Source organism: Trachurus trachurus (assembly GCF_905171665.1).
Source record: "Trachurus trachurus genome assembly, chromosome: 10".
Lineage (NCBI taxonomy): Eukaryota > Metazoa > Chordata > Actinopteri > Carangiformes > Carangidae > Trachurus > Trachurus trachurus.
Genome location: NC_139894.1, coordinates 18,934,075 through 18,951,638, shown reverse-complemented (window position 1 = coordinate 18,951,638; position 17,564 = coordinate 18,934,075). Strand labels below are relative to the sequence as shown.

Here is a 17,564-nt window from a genome sequence, read left to right as displayed (position 1 = left end):
ACGCGACTCGGCGAAACATGTGTTCCATGCCGTCTGCCTGTCTATTCTATTATTCATGCAGTTTAATGCATGCCCAAAGTGTGTGTGCATGTGTGCGTGGCTCATGTTAAAGAGCAGGAACGTGTCACTGCATGTCTGAAGACCAGCTGATGTGTTGGTCGCATTGAGCTTTCAGTGTTAAGAGCGAAAAAGAAGCCCGGGAATGTGCGTGTGTGTGCACATGTATATTAATATGCGCACAAAAAAAGCACAACTTCACGCGGTGGCGTTAACACAAACACAATCACACACACCACATGCACACATGCACGCGCTCTCACAAATTCAGGCTGCCAATGAGGCACATGAGGAGTGAAAGGAGTCACATTAAACAGCCAAACTTGTCCTGTTTCGCTTTCATAGCCTCAGTCCATTTTCATAATGCATTAAAACCACCGCTGAGAAGAGAGGGAGACATGGGAGGCGGAGGAGAAAAATGAGGAGGGGGGTAGAGAGGGAAGGAGATGGAGAGAGAAATGGAAAAGGAGGGAGAGAGGGGACAAGAAACATTCTCAAAGTAATCCAAAGCTGGTGAATGTATGGGGGTGCGAGGAAACAAGATAAGGATGAAGGGAGTGGAGGAGTAAGAAAAGAGAACTCATCTCAGAGGCAAGATATGGGAATAGAAAGTGTCTGATAGAGGCACAGACAGATTAGGGAGGTGGATAAAAGAAGATGGGATGCAGTGATAAAACAAGTAAGGATGACAGCAAGCGATGGGGAAGATGATTTAGTCACAAACTTTGACTGTGTGTATTATGAATGTATGTGGGTTTCTTTATGTGTGCATGTGCGCTTGTAGTGCTGTGTTGAGCATGTGTGTGTGAGCGTGCTTGTACAGTGGCAAGGGGCAGAAGGTTCTCCGTTTCAGCACCAGCAGGCTGATGAGAGTTTGGGGCCAAACAGCCTGAAGGCAGAACTGGCCTTGTTACTCTCTCTCTCTCTCTCCTTTTCCCTCCCTCTCCATCACACAAACAGACAAGACACAATCTCAAATTTATCCAAAGCTACCACCACTGCAACAAGCCCAGCATTTTGCACATTGAACCTCACATCATGATGATATGGTTAACACATTACAACAGTAAAAATGTCAATTTTGTACAATAAATATCCAAGGGTGTTAAATAATGAATGTCAGTCATTTTTGGTATACAATGCAACAATTGCTGTACTAATCAATACTTATCATTCTTTATCTCATTAAAAGCTCATTCTCCATTCTATTATACCTTTGACATTAACATTAAATCATCTGATCCATGCAACGTTACATTATGTCTCAAACAAACATCCAATTCTTCAGCTTCAGATTCTACCCACATTGTCCTACCTTGTCAACTTAGACAAGGTCGGTATTTGCACTAGAGAATAAGTAAACGAGTCACTGAAGAAAGTCGTGAATGTTTGACAAACTAAAAAGACAATATGTTCCAGTTTAGAGGGAGTGATCCTGGGATAAAAGGTGTATCATGAACACGTTTCAATATGACTCCAGTGAAATTCCCACATCTCTATTTTCTGCATTAGCCATAGGAATTTGACAAGCTGACAGTATATTGAGGTTCGGTGTTCTGAGACAGTTTCGGAAACTTTTTTAATATAGTACAGGATAAAAGTCAACTTACAAAGACTTGAAACTTGCTTGAGGTATATAATCCATCACAGCTAATACTATGTCTGCCTATTTCCCGTCTGAGGAAAAGTTACATTATTGTCATCAGTGAAACTGCAAGGGTGATGCGTTTATGACCTGGAGAAAAGCTTTCTAAGTCACAGTAACTCAAATCATCTTTACATTATGCTTATCCTGTTGTTGTCTCCAAGGTTTGATTTTCTGACAAAGCCTCGGATATGTTATGAATATATTATTGTATAGCAGCCAACTCTAAAACTATCACTCGCCAACATTACTATACAGATACAAAATTGCCAAAAATAGTCAGTGGTGTATGATTTGTGGTGGGATAAACACAACATACATCCAGAGTATGATCTATGAGATCTCCAATAGGCTGCAATCACAGACCAATTATAGCAAGTCACTTTCTGTTTATGAGTAGGTAAGGGAAGAGTTAAGGAAACAGTTTAACTGAGTCTGAGGCATCCAAAAGCCAATCTCCTCCAAGTCAATGGTGTGAAGGCCATCTCACACACACCTGACAGAGACAGAGCACTGCCAAGAGTGCCAGAGGGAACAGGAGAGAGGGGGGGGGCAGCAGACAGCAAGAAAGAAAAGGAAGAAGGAAGACACAGTTGAAGGGGGAGAAAGAAAGGAAGAGAGCATAAAACTAGAGGCATGAAAAATGAACACAGTGGGCAGAGGATGACAATTGCTTGTTTTGATTCAAATGCTTGCTGCTCATTATGGGAAACCCTGACAGAAGGAGAGTTGGAGAGGCGGCATTTTGTATTTTTGTGTTAAGTGGGCTGACAACTGAAGGCACAGTGTTATAAAAGCACAAAACAACCACATGCTAAAAGTTTAATCAGGCATTAATAAAAACAATATCATTACTGTCTGCCTAAGGATGTATCAACACACACCTCACTGAATCTGGCAGGCAGGCACACACACAAAAAAAATCACACATCACAAAACACGCACACAGACGTGTACAACCTCACACATGATTGGATTTTTCCTGTTTTTACTCCATCTCCATTTCCCCCTCTTTATTCTCCTGCTTTTATTGCCATTCATCCGTCTATCTAGCTTTAAAATCATTGTGTAAGCTATAGCACAACAAGAGTGCGGGTATACAAGTGCACACACTTCCACAAATGAGCAACTAGATGCTAGGAGTGAAAAAGCAGGGAGACTGAAAACATCATCTCAAGGACAAAGGTAAGCCACTCAACTCTTGTCCGAAAGCAGAGCTGCTACAAACAGCAGAGAGGCTGAGACTTGAAGCAGGCAATTGTAAGTAGCGGCTCCCCAGCTGCACTCCTCGCCACCGAAATAAAGAACTATGAAAAATGGGAAGCCAGACACAAAATGGACATCCAGAGTGGCACACCTGAATGCCGTAGCCTTCTTGAAAGAGTAGTGGAGCTATAGAAATCTCTTGCACCCTTTCTGTCTTTGACAAAGCTGGGCTGGAATGATGAAAGCACTGAATGGGAGCCCTACACAGGACCTTAAAAGACAGGATAATGGTGCCACAGAAAGCAGAAGGGAGTTGCAGAAAACAAGGGGCGAGGAGAAGACTGAAAAAGTAATTTTATGGATGTCCCTTGCCCCATACAAAAGGAGGCAAGTTGAGGCGGAAGAAAGAGTGTGGGGATGGATGAAGAGTGAGTGGGAGAGGCTAACAAGCAACAAGAAGGATCGTAAGAAAGTACGGCATCCAGAGAAAGAGGGAGAGAGGGCAGAGGGAAAATGAAAAAGAGGAAAAAACTGAATGAGAAAGTAATAAAGTCGGAAAAATCATAAAAAATTACTTTACTTTTCTTTCTTAGTTCTGAATAATCCGTGTCCTATATACACACTCAAACAGAATGAGATACGTGTGTGTGTGTGTGCACGCATGTGAACGGATCACGCACCGATAACATTACACTCCTTAATTCCTAATTAATCCTTCTAAACTGGATTATAGCACAGAGCATGACAAGGCCAGGATTCCACCCTTCGCCCCGTTGACTGTGTGTGTGTGTGTGTGTGTAATGTCACTTTGCTGTTTTTCAGCTTAAGGTCTCATAAGGCCGGGCCTGTCCTCGGTTACATGATGTTGGGAAATGAAGCCGACAGTGTCTGTGGTCCCCTATGACACAAACACACGTACACACGTTCGCTTTCTGTTCTCTTACACACATACAATTCTCCTTGTACACATACAAACACACACAACTGTGCAAGGAGTCCCTAGACTACAGGTCTTGAAACACTTATGAATTATTGTGGTGAGTGGCAAGAACTCTTAGCATTACTTTACACATCTTAAGTGAGGACTCACGGGGGATATGTGCTTACTCACATAACAGACACACGTCCCTTGATACACACACTTGTCCTGGTTTGAACACTGCCACACAAACCGTCCCATGTGGTGTATCCTGCAGTCTGAAATCAAACCAGAGGACTCTACAGACTCCAAATGAATTCATTTTATGTCCCATAGTACTTTGTAGACAAGATGACAAGCGTGTTATGTAGCAAAATGGCTTCAATTTGTGTTCACCCCTATTCACTTCTTTTTAGGGAAGCCTTGAGCTACATACCACCAAGAACAAACGTGGTTAATAACATAAGTAAATCCTGTTAAATGTACACGGTTATTTGATACCCAAGAGAATGTGGTAGTAATTGTAGCGTGGTGTAAAAATGTAGGGCACTAACACTCAAGCAGGATGTATTCAAGCTAAATATATTGAGACACATTTCCTTATTATCACACCATTATTCTGGATTTTGAGTCTGGCCAAAGACTTTTCACACACCACCACTCCTCCTCTCTTCCCACACTTCCCTTTTGTGAATTTTGTCACAACAAGAAAAACTTACTCCAGTGAAATTACAGAAGCATCAGAGGAGAGATATTGTGCAAATGGTTTTCCCCTGAAATAACTAACAAGTTTCATATCTGAATAAGCTGTAGCTGTTTGTGTACTGCAGTTGTACCATGAGCTTCCACTTGACAAAAGAGTACCAGCATCTTTGCTGTAATATACAATAACCCATTTTAGGTGTAGTTGGATGGATGGATTGATGGAGCGGGGTTACAAAGGGATAGATGGAGTGAGTTGGGGGGGGGGGGGGGGGGGAATTAGCATGCTTTCTTGCGTTCTACGCCTCAGTGGAGCACCACGGGGCTTGTTGATGCCTCTAAGTGCTATGCAGTATTAAGTAGACAATCTCTAAGGAGGCCCGATGGCATAGTGTGTGCCTGTAGGTGTGTGTGTGTGTGCTGGCTGACCGCTAACTGTGTACAGTTAAGTACCCAGCTTTAAACAACCTATTTGGGAAACAGGAAGAGGGAAGAGAAGTGGGCAGATTCTGTGGCCAGCCAGACACTGTTAGAAGAGTGAGGCATTAAAATGCTTGCTGTGGTGTTCAAACCCTGAGAGAGGGAAAGCATGGATGAAAAAACAAGGAGAGCAGCAACGCACGATGAAGAGGCAGTGGAAGATCTCATCTAGTCTGTTCTCATACTGTGTAATGACTGTGTATAGGGCATACAGGACAGGACACATGTTGACCAGGTCACCTTCTCTTACGAGTGTCACTATGACGGACCTGAACACCTCAACCCTCATTTCACCGTTTCTTCCTTTCATGCTGTCTGACTCAGTTTACTAATTCTATCTCACCTGTATCCCTATCACTCTAGTTGCCTTTTTTTGTCTCTTCGCATTTTCATCATTTGTCATTCCTTCATTCCCTCCTTCAGTGCTTCTTTCAGTCGTACACAGATCACTCCCTCCCTCCATTCGTCCTTCTCCAGGCCTCATCCATTCTGTGCCTCTCTCCTTCACTAGGCCCTCAATAACGCCATCCATCTTCACAACCAGCATTAGTCTCCACCTATGTGTGCCTTTGACACAAAGCACTGTGCCTTTTCTCTAAATAGTATTATTCAGGTTTCAGAAGTCACTTCAATCATAACTAGAATAGATGGAGCAAAAATTAACAAATAAACATGATCAACACAGAAATGGAAACATAAATACTGAATCTTACTATTGATACATACTGAACCTTACTATTGATAAATACTGACTACTGACCTACTAGCTTCAAAATGCAAATCTGAACCCAGCACTCTCCTTAGCGACTGTATTTTATTTTCCTCTGGTAAACAGTACACCGGCCTTCATGTCTGTTTCTTTCAACCGGCTTCAATCAAGCAGCATACTTGTTATCATCAATCCAGCTCTCAAAGATTTGCACTTTCCCATAGTGGCGGCAAGCTTTTATCTTTCTTACGTTAGCCAACTACCTTGTGAGCCAACAAAAAACTGCTTTTAGAAACTTTCCTTTAAAAAACAAGCTGAAGTGCTGCATCGAGTGTTACCCGCATTTTTCAGAGTCTGGAAGAAACGGAAATAACGTTTGTAGTTCTACCGAGAAGCCTTACAGCCCTGAATATCCTTAAAGCTTGACTGCCAATAACACTTTAATTTTAAATTTCTATTGAAATGAAATTCAGTTGAAGAGAGACCTTGTCTTTATGGGCAGAATACATCATTGTAATGACTTAAGACTCATTTTCAATCTGCAAATACTTTTTTCATACTTACTTTTTAAATATTTTATCATTATTAGTATTATTTCAAATGCTGTTATGGTCTGTTGCTCTTGCAGTATTAAACCACAATCTTCTTTGAGGCTAGGAAGAGTGAGAGGGGAAAACTTCAGAGCAAAAAAAATCAACATGAAACTTTGAAAGCACAAACTCTCTGGGTTCTTCAAAAACTTTCCAGAACTGACTTAAAAAAAAACATTCTTAGAGAGATCTTTAGATGTCTCCAGCGTACCAACCTATTCACCCAAACAGACAGGAGTTGCTGCCGATGCCATGTGCATGCACAACAAGTCCTGAAAGGTTCACTCTGCTCGCTGCACAGCTACAGTGTAACGGCTCTGGCAGACAAAGCACTTCTAAGCACAACACATACAAAACAAAAGCCAGGAGACAGCTTACATGCCAGACACGTGACTTGCATTTGCACTGTGACTTGATTCCGCACTGTGTAGCTTGTTGTACATGTAATTTAGTCTCAGCTGAAGTTGCAGTTGGCATTGCTGCATGTCCTCCATCTGACTACCTTCTGCTGCCGTGGTGCATCATGGCTGTACAATCTACACTGATCTTTCATAGTCTTGTCCCAGTGAAACAAGAGGAGGAGGAACCGGGGATAGGCAGGGATGGTTTTGTCTCCGAGCGTGGTCGAAGACAAGCTAAGAAACATTAAGAGAATTCAAAAGGGTATTAAGTCACTCTGCAGGCTTTGAGTTTTTGGGTGAAGCTTGACTCGAGTTGACAGGCGCAGTCAAGCTCCACGCCATCTCTGACATGGTACAACTCCAAAGCCCACTCACGCAGATCGATACTAAAAAAAAAAGTAACTTCGTCCACACAATGACAAATTACTCATCTGCTTTCCCTCTCGTTTTCTTTCACTGTCAGTCCCTGATGCCCTGCTACCACCACCCTGCTTTGCCAGTCTCACTTTCACCCTGCAGTTAATCTGCTGGGTGGAGTGATGAGCGCTTGGGGAACCGACAAGAGGAAGATGAAGGAGATGAAGGAAGAAGGGAATGAGAGGAGGGGGGAGGCGATGGGGGGGAGAGAGAGATGGCCATGCATTATTGAGCATACAGAGTGGAGTTTTTAGGGGATAAATGTGAAAGCGTGTTTAGGGACAACCTTTTCCTTTCCGCCTCCCCCGCCTTCTCCTTTCCTTCATTCCTTGCCCTCCCTCCAACTCTCCTTTCCCCACGAGGACGGCCACATCTCTTATTCAGTGGGGAGGTTAAAAATTCAAAGCTAGGTGGGAGGAGGTGGAGGGGAGAAGGGAAGAGAGTACCTGAAAATGGTCAAAATGAAGGAATGTCTTTGGGGAGTTTTCTCAAGTGCTAATCTAGAGAGCTCCTTGCTTTGATTAGGCATGTGCGTATGTGTATGTGTGGTGAGGGGTGGGTGTGTGGTGGGGAAAACGAGGACGGGGGAGGTAGATGAATAGAGAGGGAGAAGAAGAGGGAGCAGGAGAGGGTGTAGACGTACACTTTCATGCAGTGCAGTGTAGTGTAGCACACAGCATGGTGAAAAATTAAGGTGCCTGCAGGGTGAAGCAGAACCCACGTCTCACAGAACACGACACATGCAGATACTGAGTAATGGAGCAAGGGCTCCAGCATGCAAATACACACAGACACACAAACAGGCAACTATGAGCACAAACTCACAGGAGCAAATCAAGTCTAACTGACCAAGCAGCATATACACAGATCATAATTGTACTCACATAAGCTATGCATACAAGTCTAAGCTCCTGTGCCCACACATCCATGACACAAAAACACATACATTTTAGTCAGCATTAGGTTAGTGGCAGCAGATTAAGGTCAGAAAGTGGAGCATGGCCTGGTCCACCAAGCCTCGTAAATACCATCGGTGTCTGCTGTAAATGCCACTGGGTTATCCATATTACACACAGGCTCCACTGCTAGAGACCTGGGGCCCTGCTACACCGACTAGTGACAGTAAAATATACGCAGGTTACAACACACACGGTTCTTATATTTTATCTTTTGCTCTTTATCTGTGTTGTTATTTCTATTCGCGGTCTCTCAGTACAGAGTGCACGCACATAAATATGCAAACAAACATGAAAACGTGCACCTTAAGAAAGTTGGTGCAAGTGTGTACAAAGTTGCGGTGAAATTGATAGTTTTAATATGTGTGGTTGTGTGAGAACCCTGAAGACACGGTCTAAGCCATCAGCATAATGGGGAAGATAGTCTAATAGCAGCCTAATAACTCACTAGCTAGCCAACACCGCATCAGTCCCAGCTTAGGGCTACTGTTAAACAATTCGAATGAGATAGAGGCTTTGGACATTAAAAGGACACTTTCAAATGCCTCTGTTGCGGCCATCTATCTTTTCCCTTTCTCATTTCACAGCTTGCTTTATCCTCCCACCCCACCCCACCCCCTCCACAACTCTTCCATCATTTTTCTGGTTCTATCCCTCGCTCATTGTCTCTTTTCATAAGAGCCCCTTTATCAGGCAGAGATAAGAGAAGAGAGGTGAGGAAATCAGGAGAGAAGAGAGGAAGAGGGGAAGAGGGAAGGGAGATGGGGGTTAATGCTCCTATCTTGTCAACTCGATCTTTGAAGTTGTTTCTCTTTACCGCTCCATTTTTTTATGTATGATATCAGTGACATCAAAGTGGGCTAAGTCTCCTGTGTGTGTGCGTGTGTGTGTGTGCGTCTGTGTCTGTGTGTGTCTGTGTGCATGTGTGTGTCACTGCCCTCAGGGATAGGTAGCTAATATTGCAAAAAATAAACAGAGGGGGAGTTGCTGCCGCACGGCAGAACAGTCAATCTGCACTTTTAGCTGCACTACACTTTGACTCTTTTCTCTGCTCTTTTTATCTTCATCCTTTTTCTCATGATAAACATGCTTTCTATGCGGATCATAGATTCAGTCTCAGAAAAAAAAGTTCCCTTCCTCCACAACCCATCAATACCAAAATTAAAGCACCTTTACCTTCAGGAACACTGACACTTCAGTAATGCTTGCATGCACACATGTAAGTACACACACACGCACAAAACATGCATTTATAAGAAAAACAGAGGGGGAGGAAAAAGAGTATGCCGCTGTGACCAAGAGGAGTAAAACAGAAAGGAAGAGTGGGTGGAAGGAGTGTAGGTGTGCATAGATATATCCCTTCATCCCCCATCTCTGTTCATGTTTTCTCCCTCTTGGCCTGGGTGAAAAGAGACAGAATCACGAACATTGGGGATACTTAGCATCTGTAACAAGCTTTTGAGCTTATCAGCCAATCCCTCAATTAAACACACACACTCACAAAGATTACAAATGTACTCACAAGCACAAAAACACACACACACGTACACACACAGAGGTTCTCTCAGCCCCTGCTCAGCTGTCATATCACTCGGAACATTTAAATGGTAATGGTGTTGGGATGAGAGATTGGTGCGCTGGCTGGCTGACCGACTGGCTGGCTGGTAGGGAGAGGAGCCAAGTGAAGCGAAGAAGGCCTATTCCGTTTAAAAACAGGATAATCTCCAGGAAAGAGAAAAGGCAGCAAGGAGATTAGGCACACACAGCGGTAATGCTGCGGCATGAGTACACAGCTCATTTGCATGTAAAACAGAGGAGTGAGAGAGAGAGAGAGAGAGAGAGAGATGTAACGAGGGAGGGATGGAGGGAAGGATGGAATGAAGAGAGCGAGTGGGACAAAAGCGTCCGCGAGTGTGTGCGTGTACGTGTGTGTGTGTGTGTGTGAGAGACCATGCTTAATGTGTATGCAAAAGTGGATGTTTCTGTTTGTGCATGTGAGTGAGCTATTGCAGTTGGCAGTGGGAGCCAATGTGAGCACACACAGATGTGTTTGAACCTGATAAGGCCTGATGAATGAGCGTCGTTTTGCGGCTGTTCCTCAACCATAAAGAGATGGTGAATGAGGGAACGCATGCTATTGCCGCACTGAGAATACACACCGAGGCTTAGAGAGCAGGCAAAGCCAACCTAATGCACTGCTACTGTTGGAGGGCTTAAGAGGTATAGTTCGTATTTAAACTTAAGCACTGGTACACATAAACACTTAAATGTGCGCATAAAAACACACAGCCTATAACCATCAAATCTTCTGTTCACAGGTTATGGCTGCATGCTGAGGAGCTCGTCTATATATGGGCTATAGGTGCTATTTCGATTTATATATCAAAGACACCGCTGCAAACAGCGTGGCCGCTGCCATTCGGGTGGCCATTTGTTGATGGTAAAAAGGTGGGGAGAGAAAATGGGGATCAGAGATATAAGTGGAGAAATGGCTGCATCCAAAAATGAAACGAATAAGAGAGAATAGAAGGAAAGAACAGTGTGATATTTTTTTCCAGCTCTTTCTACAGCATTAGTGACCCTTGCATTAACCTGCTTCTCCTTCTGCAGCCGAAGCCTGAATACTGCATGATTTATTAACAAGGCCCTGCTAGTGTGGGCTACACAAGCACAAACATACACACAGGAATATACACACATTCACAGACAACTTATAACACATTACACACAAGCTTTTCAAAGCCAATACTAATTTAGCACAAGCGCGCACAAACACTCTTATGGCTTAATAAAGTGTGCCCGTTTCTTGTTTAGTCATATAAGTGCTTTATTAGTACATATTTTAAACAGTCTCAGGAGACTGCAGCTTTGAGTCTACACATCCCATAACCCGTTTATCTAAAACTCTACCTAATTATACACAATTGCACACACAAATATGAGCACACACACATACACACACACGCAGAGCAGCTCACAAATGCGTCTTGAATGTGACCTAAAGGGGAAACAACAGTGGGAAAACAAACACAACGGAGGGGGGGAGGAGACAGGGAGAAGCGATCTAACCATTGAAGTGAGAAGCAGAGCCTTCCCCCTTTCCTCACCTGTAGCCACTTTAAACAAAAATGTGCAAGTCATTTATCTCAAAACTGACCAAAGGGTAAATCTATAGAGAGACAATATTTCACACAAGCACACGGGTGACATTTTGCATCAGACTGTTCACAGTAAATAACCCTGGAGTGTGATTAAGCAGTTTCATTTGCATGGAGGAGGTTCTTTGACTGACGACGACCTTCAGTCAGTGCAGTGTAACAAAAACAAGTCAGCAAATTGTGGTGAACTCTGTTTAGCAGAAGATGTAATGATCTAATCAACAACACGGCGACACAGATCCCCCATGCCTCTTGGTCTTTTATTGTTAATATATTACATCTCTCATCTCTTTAACTGATTGGTCTGCAACTCAAGAGAGACTCCAGGCAAGCATGAGAACGCATGCACACACACACACAGACACACAGACACACAGTAGGCTGATTGGTGGCTCATTAAGGTGAAAAGTGAATGGAACAGACCTAAGAGTGAACTGCAACACAAATACACGTACATCCACACACTTACACGCACAGGCGCACACACAGACAAATACCTACAGAGAAGGAAATTGATTTCTTTAGAACATAGGGAGATCAAAAGACTTATTATAATTGGTTTGTAAATGTGGCTGAGCTCACCCACCCACGCTCTCCAACACATACAGCCGCACACAGACACCCTTGCGCTGACAAACATGTATTCATCTGCAATAAATTTGTCCATAATATTATAGGAAGCTATTGTGTTACAAGGATAGGTGATGTTTCATGTGTAGGTGTGTTATACAGCGATGTCCCAGTGGATTGGCGTCACATAATGCCACCTTTGGATGGGTGGCTGGGGGATCTCTACCAGAAAAGAAAAATGAGGTCGCCTTACTACAACAGACCACAGAAATGAAGCGACAGAGACTGAAACACCGAGGAGGAAATGGTGTAAAGGCTGGAGAATTGGGATATGAAAATGATCTTCCCATTATGAGGATTAATAATCATATATGCTCCTGGCCCTTTTCTCTTCTTTTCTCTGCCGAATCAAATTAATCACCAAGGCTCCCCCAAGCCCAGCCTTTCCATCCGCTCACTCCTCTCTCTCTCTTTTTTTTAACCACCTCCTCCTCTCTCCATCCCTCACTTTCATTCTTCCGCTAATTGGGCTATCTGAGGTGCAGACTTCAAAAGACACCTGCTATCAAACACAAAGTGAGTCTAAAAAAGTGAGAAAAGGACAGTTTAGGTTATATATACCCTTATTAGATGAACTGTTTACAAATTCTAGCAGTGTCACTATCCTCTGGCACTTTCCAAAATAACTTGGGAACTCTGCATTAAAGGGACAACGAGGAGTTTCTATTTGGTTATAAAAAAGTCTCACGTTAATGTGGATGAATCTCCGCTACCCACACTTGTTAATGGGCCCATTTTCGATAAATATATCGTTTTGTATCTATCATTATTTTGTTATTATTAGTGGTGGTGGAAATGCTGGTCGAGCCGACCAGCGTTTCCTTACTTTCGGTTAAGCGGCGAGTCATGAGAATAACACAGCCGAATCGCCGTTTATGGACTCGGAACTACGACGGTATGTGATCGTCTTCGAACCTCTGACTTTAATTCTTGATGAATGAAAACATGAGTCCGTTTTGCGCCGGTCAAAGAATTTTACGGTGCGCGCGGAGGCTCATAAATGTAGTGTGAAAACGCTTTGCTTTTCCAAAACTCCTCGTTGTCCCTTTAAAACAATCTCTGTTTGGATTCCATTCACCTGTTGTTATTACTATTATTATAATTATTAAGATTAAAAGAAAAAGGGATGAAAACAAATTCTCGAAGTTGAAAGCATACACAAACACTTTAAAGTGAGGGATTAAGAACCAGTAATTTAAAGAAGAATGTGGGGATAAGCTTGCCGTTGAAACGCTATACACTACACTCTCTGCTTACAGCCACACACACTTGCTCATGTCAACAACTAGGGTGTTTACAATTGCAAATAGTCACATCCGGTCTGTAATTGTAAGCCCTTACATTCACAAAGTGCAATGATGGCAAAAAATAATAGTCTTTTTCGCAGAGGTTGGCAATATAATAGCATGGTTTCCTTCGCTACAAGTATTGCTGTGGAATTTGGCTGATTACATACCATTAAATTCCCATGATGAAAATTAAGATAGGATTATCCTGGATATGTTTCATCACACAAGCTGTATAAATATACAATGAAGCTTGCCATTACTGTATCTCAGATTGGGGAACAGTTCAACCACATTCAAAAGCTTAGTTACATGACATAACTCAGCATGCAGTCCTATTAAGAATATGGTATCATGCTTTTTTCTTCCAAAAGGCAGTGTTTTGGTAAGATAAAGACATCCACTGAAAATGTACATTTTTATCTGATTATGGGTTGTACTGAACACCACAAAAATTGACACCCTGGAGCACAGAGGTAAAGATAGTAGGCATCCAGCTAAAAGAATATAAAAGCACATGCCCAAACAGCTCCCAGAGGCTGCGCACCTGGGAAACCCTTAACAGTGAAAACCTAAATCAATTCCTTGACTGACAATAAAAAGAGTACTTCTCATTTCCCATGTTAAGACCTTAGTATTAACAGAATGATGAGCAGCACAGTGCTACTAACTGTTGCACTGGCTGCAATAGTTGTTTGCAAGGCAAGTCAAGCAGTTAGAGGGGTGAAAGGTCTTGAGGAGTGGACTAGAATAAATCGAGTAAGGTAGAGATTTCTCCAGTTGCTGTTCATGTTATTGCTTTGCCTGACCTCTGAACCACAGCTGAAAACATGTAGCCAAGTAGGCTCAATGCTGAAATTTTATCAGGCAGATGGAGAAAGTTGGTGTGTTTGTTTGAGTGTTGAACTAAAAAGATATCGCTTAAAATGATCATCAAATTTGCAATAGATGAAAAATAATTCCTAATGTTGACATAAACAAACTACAGATGATTGATGTCCGAAAGACATCTTCAGTGGCTTTTGGGGCTGTAGGATAAGCTGTACTCCTGATAGGACAAAATCCATCTTAACATGACAAAAGTAATACCACTTTGACTGATACAAGTAATGGAAGGTTTTATTTATTATTTGATTGGCTTGAGCTGCATTTGTTAGGTTCTTTGTTAAGTTATTTGTAAAGCTACATTTTTAAATTCCAACAAGCTCAGTAGCAGAGTAAGAAGCAAAACTGGCCTGGCCATTACCACTGATACACAGACTTAAAATAGAATTAATAACATAGATAAAGAGCAAAATATAAAATATGAGCATGTGTGTGTGTGAGTGTGTGTCAAAGTGTGGGACTGTGTCCATGAGAGCCATGTGCAGCCAGAGGGCGTGTCTCCCACCATCAGCTCTCCGCTCTTCCATCGAGCCTCTGAGGTCAAAACCTCTGACCCTGCCCTGGGCACGCTACCCCCCTCTCTGCATGTCTGTTTTGTGTAAGTGTGTGTGTGTAAGTGTGTGTGTGTGTGTGTGTGTGTGTGTGTGTGTGTGTGTGTGTGTGTGTGTGTGTGTGTGTGTGTGTGTGTGTGTGTGTGTGTGTGTGTGTGTGTGTGTGTGTGTGTGTGTGTGTGTGTGTGTGTGTGTGTGTGTGTGGGCAGCTGATGGAGAGGAGAAGGAAGGGTCAGCATTGGCTCAGTGTGGTGTCAGTCTGCTCTTGCTGGGTAACAAGGAACAGGAGGCACAAGAGGAGGAGGAGGAGGAGGATGAGGAAGAGGAAGAGTGAAGCTGGACTCCCATGGTGAGGGGTGAGTAGAACGATAGGGCGGTCATGAGGAATGCATTAGGCCTTGAGCCATGTATTTAAGCAAGAGGAGGATGGGATGAGAGGTGAAGGGTCAACCTACATAACCAGAGCTGGTAGCTCATTGGACATGTGCAGCCACAGACACACATACAGTACACACACTACAGACAGTAGTGGGTCAGACCACACATGAGGACTCACAAGCACACACGTAACATAAGATGCCAATACAACAGGTCAAGTATTTACAAGCTCCCAAAGGGAATAATCATCCAAACTCAGATCATCTTTTCACTGCTACAAAGATGATACTCAGATCTGCCTCCCCCTCAATTCCCCAAATCAGGCCGATCTAACTCGATTTCAAAACTAGCCCCAAGATATTGAAGGCTGCTTCACTTGACTAAAAATTCATCTTCATTTAAAGGTAGGCTTGGAGATGTGAGCGACGCAGCTTTCTGCAACTGTCCGCCAGCTCATTCACGTGAAATAAAACACCTGACATCATAATGAACCACCCAGCATCCAGCTTAGAGCTACATCACCACCCACTAGACCTCGGTGTGTGGTACATTGTATCACTGGCGTCGTCTTTTCCATGATTGTAACTTGTTGAAGGCTCTGCTCGCGCACGCGATTAGTGAGGTAGAGTGATACACGCAGAGGAGGGAGGGACAGAGACGGCAGCTTGATGGACACGTCCCGATCCAATTGACTTAAACGTGGCGTTCAAGAAGATTTTATGCTGTTTTTACCGGATTGTCCATATCATTTTCGTGAAAAAGCATTTAATTAATTGGTTGCAATCAGAGTGTGAAGAGGATTTCAAGCAATTTAGTAAAAAACGCTCCAGAATAACCAATTCCAAACCTACCTACTCTCCCCCCGACACCCACCCCACCAACATCGAACCAGTGTTACTGCCCAGGACCACAGTCACTATTTTGCCTGCATCAGACCACAGGTTATATTTGACAAAGTTTTAACACGTAGGTACATTGTCTTGTCAGGTCCAGCCCCCTCTACTGGGGCATCTCCCAGGCAACCTTCTGAATTCAAAATACCCCTGCAGAGTTTTTAACAAGGACTAATAAATGAGACCACATCACCCCTATTGCCATCTGTTTACTTTTTAAAGTGCTGTACAAATCAAAGTGAAACTTCAATGAGATCTTCAACTACCAGACTTTAACATGCACAGGAAATAAACAACACATACGGGGTAATAAACACCTGGCATCTCTTTTTCTCTCTCTCCGTCTCTCACACACAGTTCATCCACACAGGCAGATGCGCAGACAGGTGTAAGCCTCCGAAAAGGCCACGGTGTCTTTATAGTCAGCTCTCAGAAAAGGTTATTAGACATCAACTGGAATGGGCGGCTGTCTCAGCCAATAAAAAGGGGAGGCGTGGGTGCACAGGCCACGAGGGTGGGAGGGGGGGGTCAAATTAAGGAGTGACAGGCGGACGTTAGGACTCGCCATACAGGTGAATGCAGATGGGACAGCTGCCAACACTGACATTTAACTGACATCAACAGCAAGAATCGGCCATGTGTGTATGGGCACTTCTGTTTATGTATATGACATGAGCAAGAGTCTGTGTGTGTATGTGTACCGAGAGACTGAATCTGAAGGTCAGATGGAATTATATACACACACCCACACACACTCTCTGTCTGCGAGTTCCTGGTGTCCTGGTTATGATATGAATATGGAGGAGTTAGAGCAGAAGGCTCAGTGACACTGGGACAAGGTGATAGGAGTGGGCAGGTGTGCGTGTGTGAGCGTACGCCCATGTGTCAGCGCTTTGTGCCAGGACAGCAGGTGGCTAGTCAAAGGACATCAGTGACCTTCTCCTTATCCCTCCCTCTATCCCCCTCGCTTTGTCCATCTCTCCCTCCATCCCCAAATCCCAATTCATCTCACCCGGATGTGAGCACTCGGTGTCTGCACAACAAGTCATGGGCACATTGAGGAGATGAACACACGCGCAAACACAGGTGTGGGTGGTTTATTCATGAACCCGTGTGAGTTGCTGTTTTGACACAGCGTTGCTGAATAATGTAAATGTGCAGTGTGTCCTCCAAGCGGAGAAAGAGAGGGGTGGAAAAGGCTGAAGATGTGTGAGAAAACAACTAAATGGGAGTGTGTGCATGGTATTCTTACCTTTAGTGGCTGATGGAAGCAGAACAGGAGGATTGAAATGGATATGGAGTTGGGGAGAGAGGGAAGGGACATGGGAGAGGTGAGAAGCAGAGAAAAACATTGTTTATTATTACTGTGAAACCATGATAACCACAGTGGTTGAAAAAAACAAAAAACCTATGAGACACACACTCACTCTTTGTCTGGGAGGAGAAGGTCAAGGTGAGTTTGGCAAAGAGCTCATTGTTTTCAAATTGGTCCTCCTTCGCCTTGGTCCAGAAACTGTTCTCAGAGAGGTCTTCAGGTCCGATCTAAGAGAGCAATGCAGAGAGAAAGAAAGATAATGGGAAAGAAAGAGATGTATTGAATCTGTTAGCTAACCACAAACACCAAATGGACTCCATTTTCCAAAAACCGGTCATCTGTGCACCTGGCAAACAATGAGATGAGCGGATAAAGATGTTTGGAGA

General features: G+C 43.5%; 1 protein-coding gene across 1 annotated transcript in view; it reads right to left on the bottom strand.

Moving 5' to 3' along the window:
* diaph1 (diaphanous related formin 1) overlaps window positions 1–17,564 on the bottom strand; it is a 101,351-nt gene that overhangs the window by 36,516 nt on the left and 47,271 nt on the right. The window contains exon 16 of the mRNA XM_083980237.1: window positions 17,291–17,405. Coding sequence (XP_083836363.1) covers window positions 17,291–17,405 — 115 coding nt within the window. The remainder of the gene's footprint in view (window positions 1–17,290; window positions 17,406–17,564) is intronic.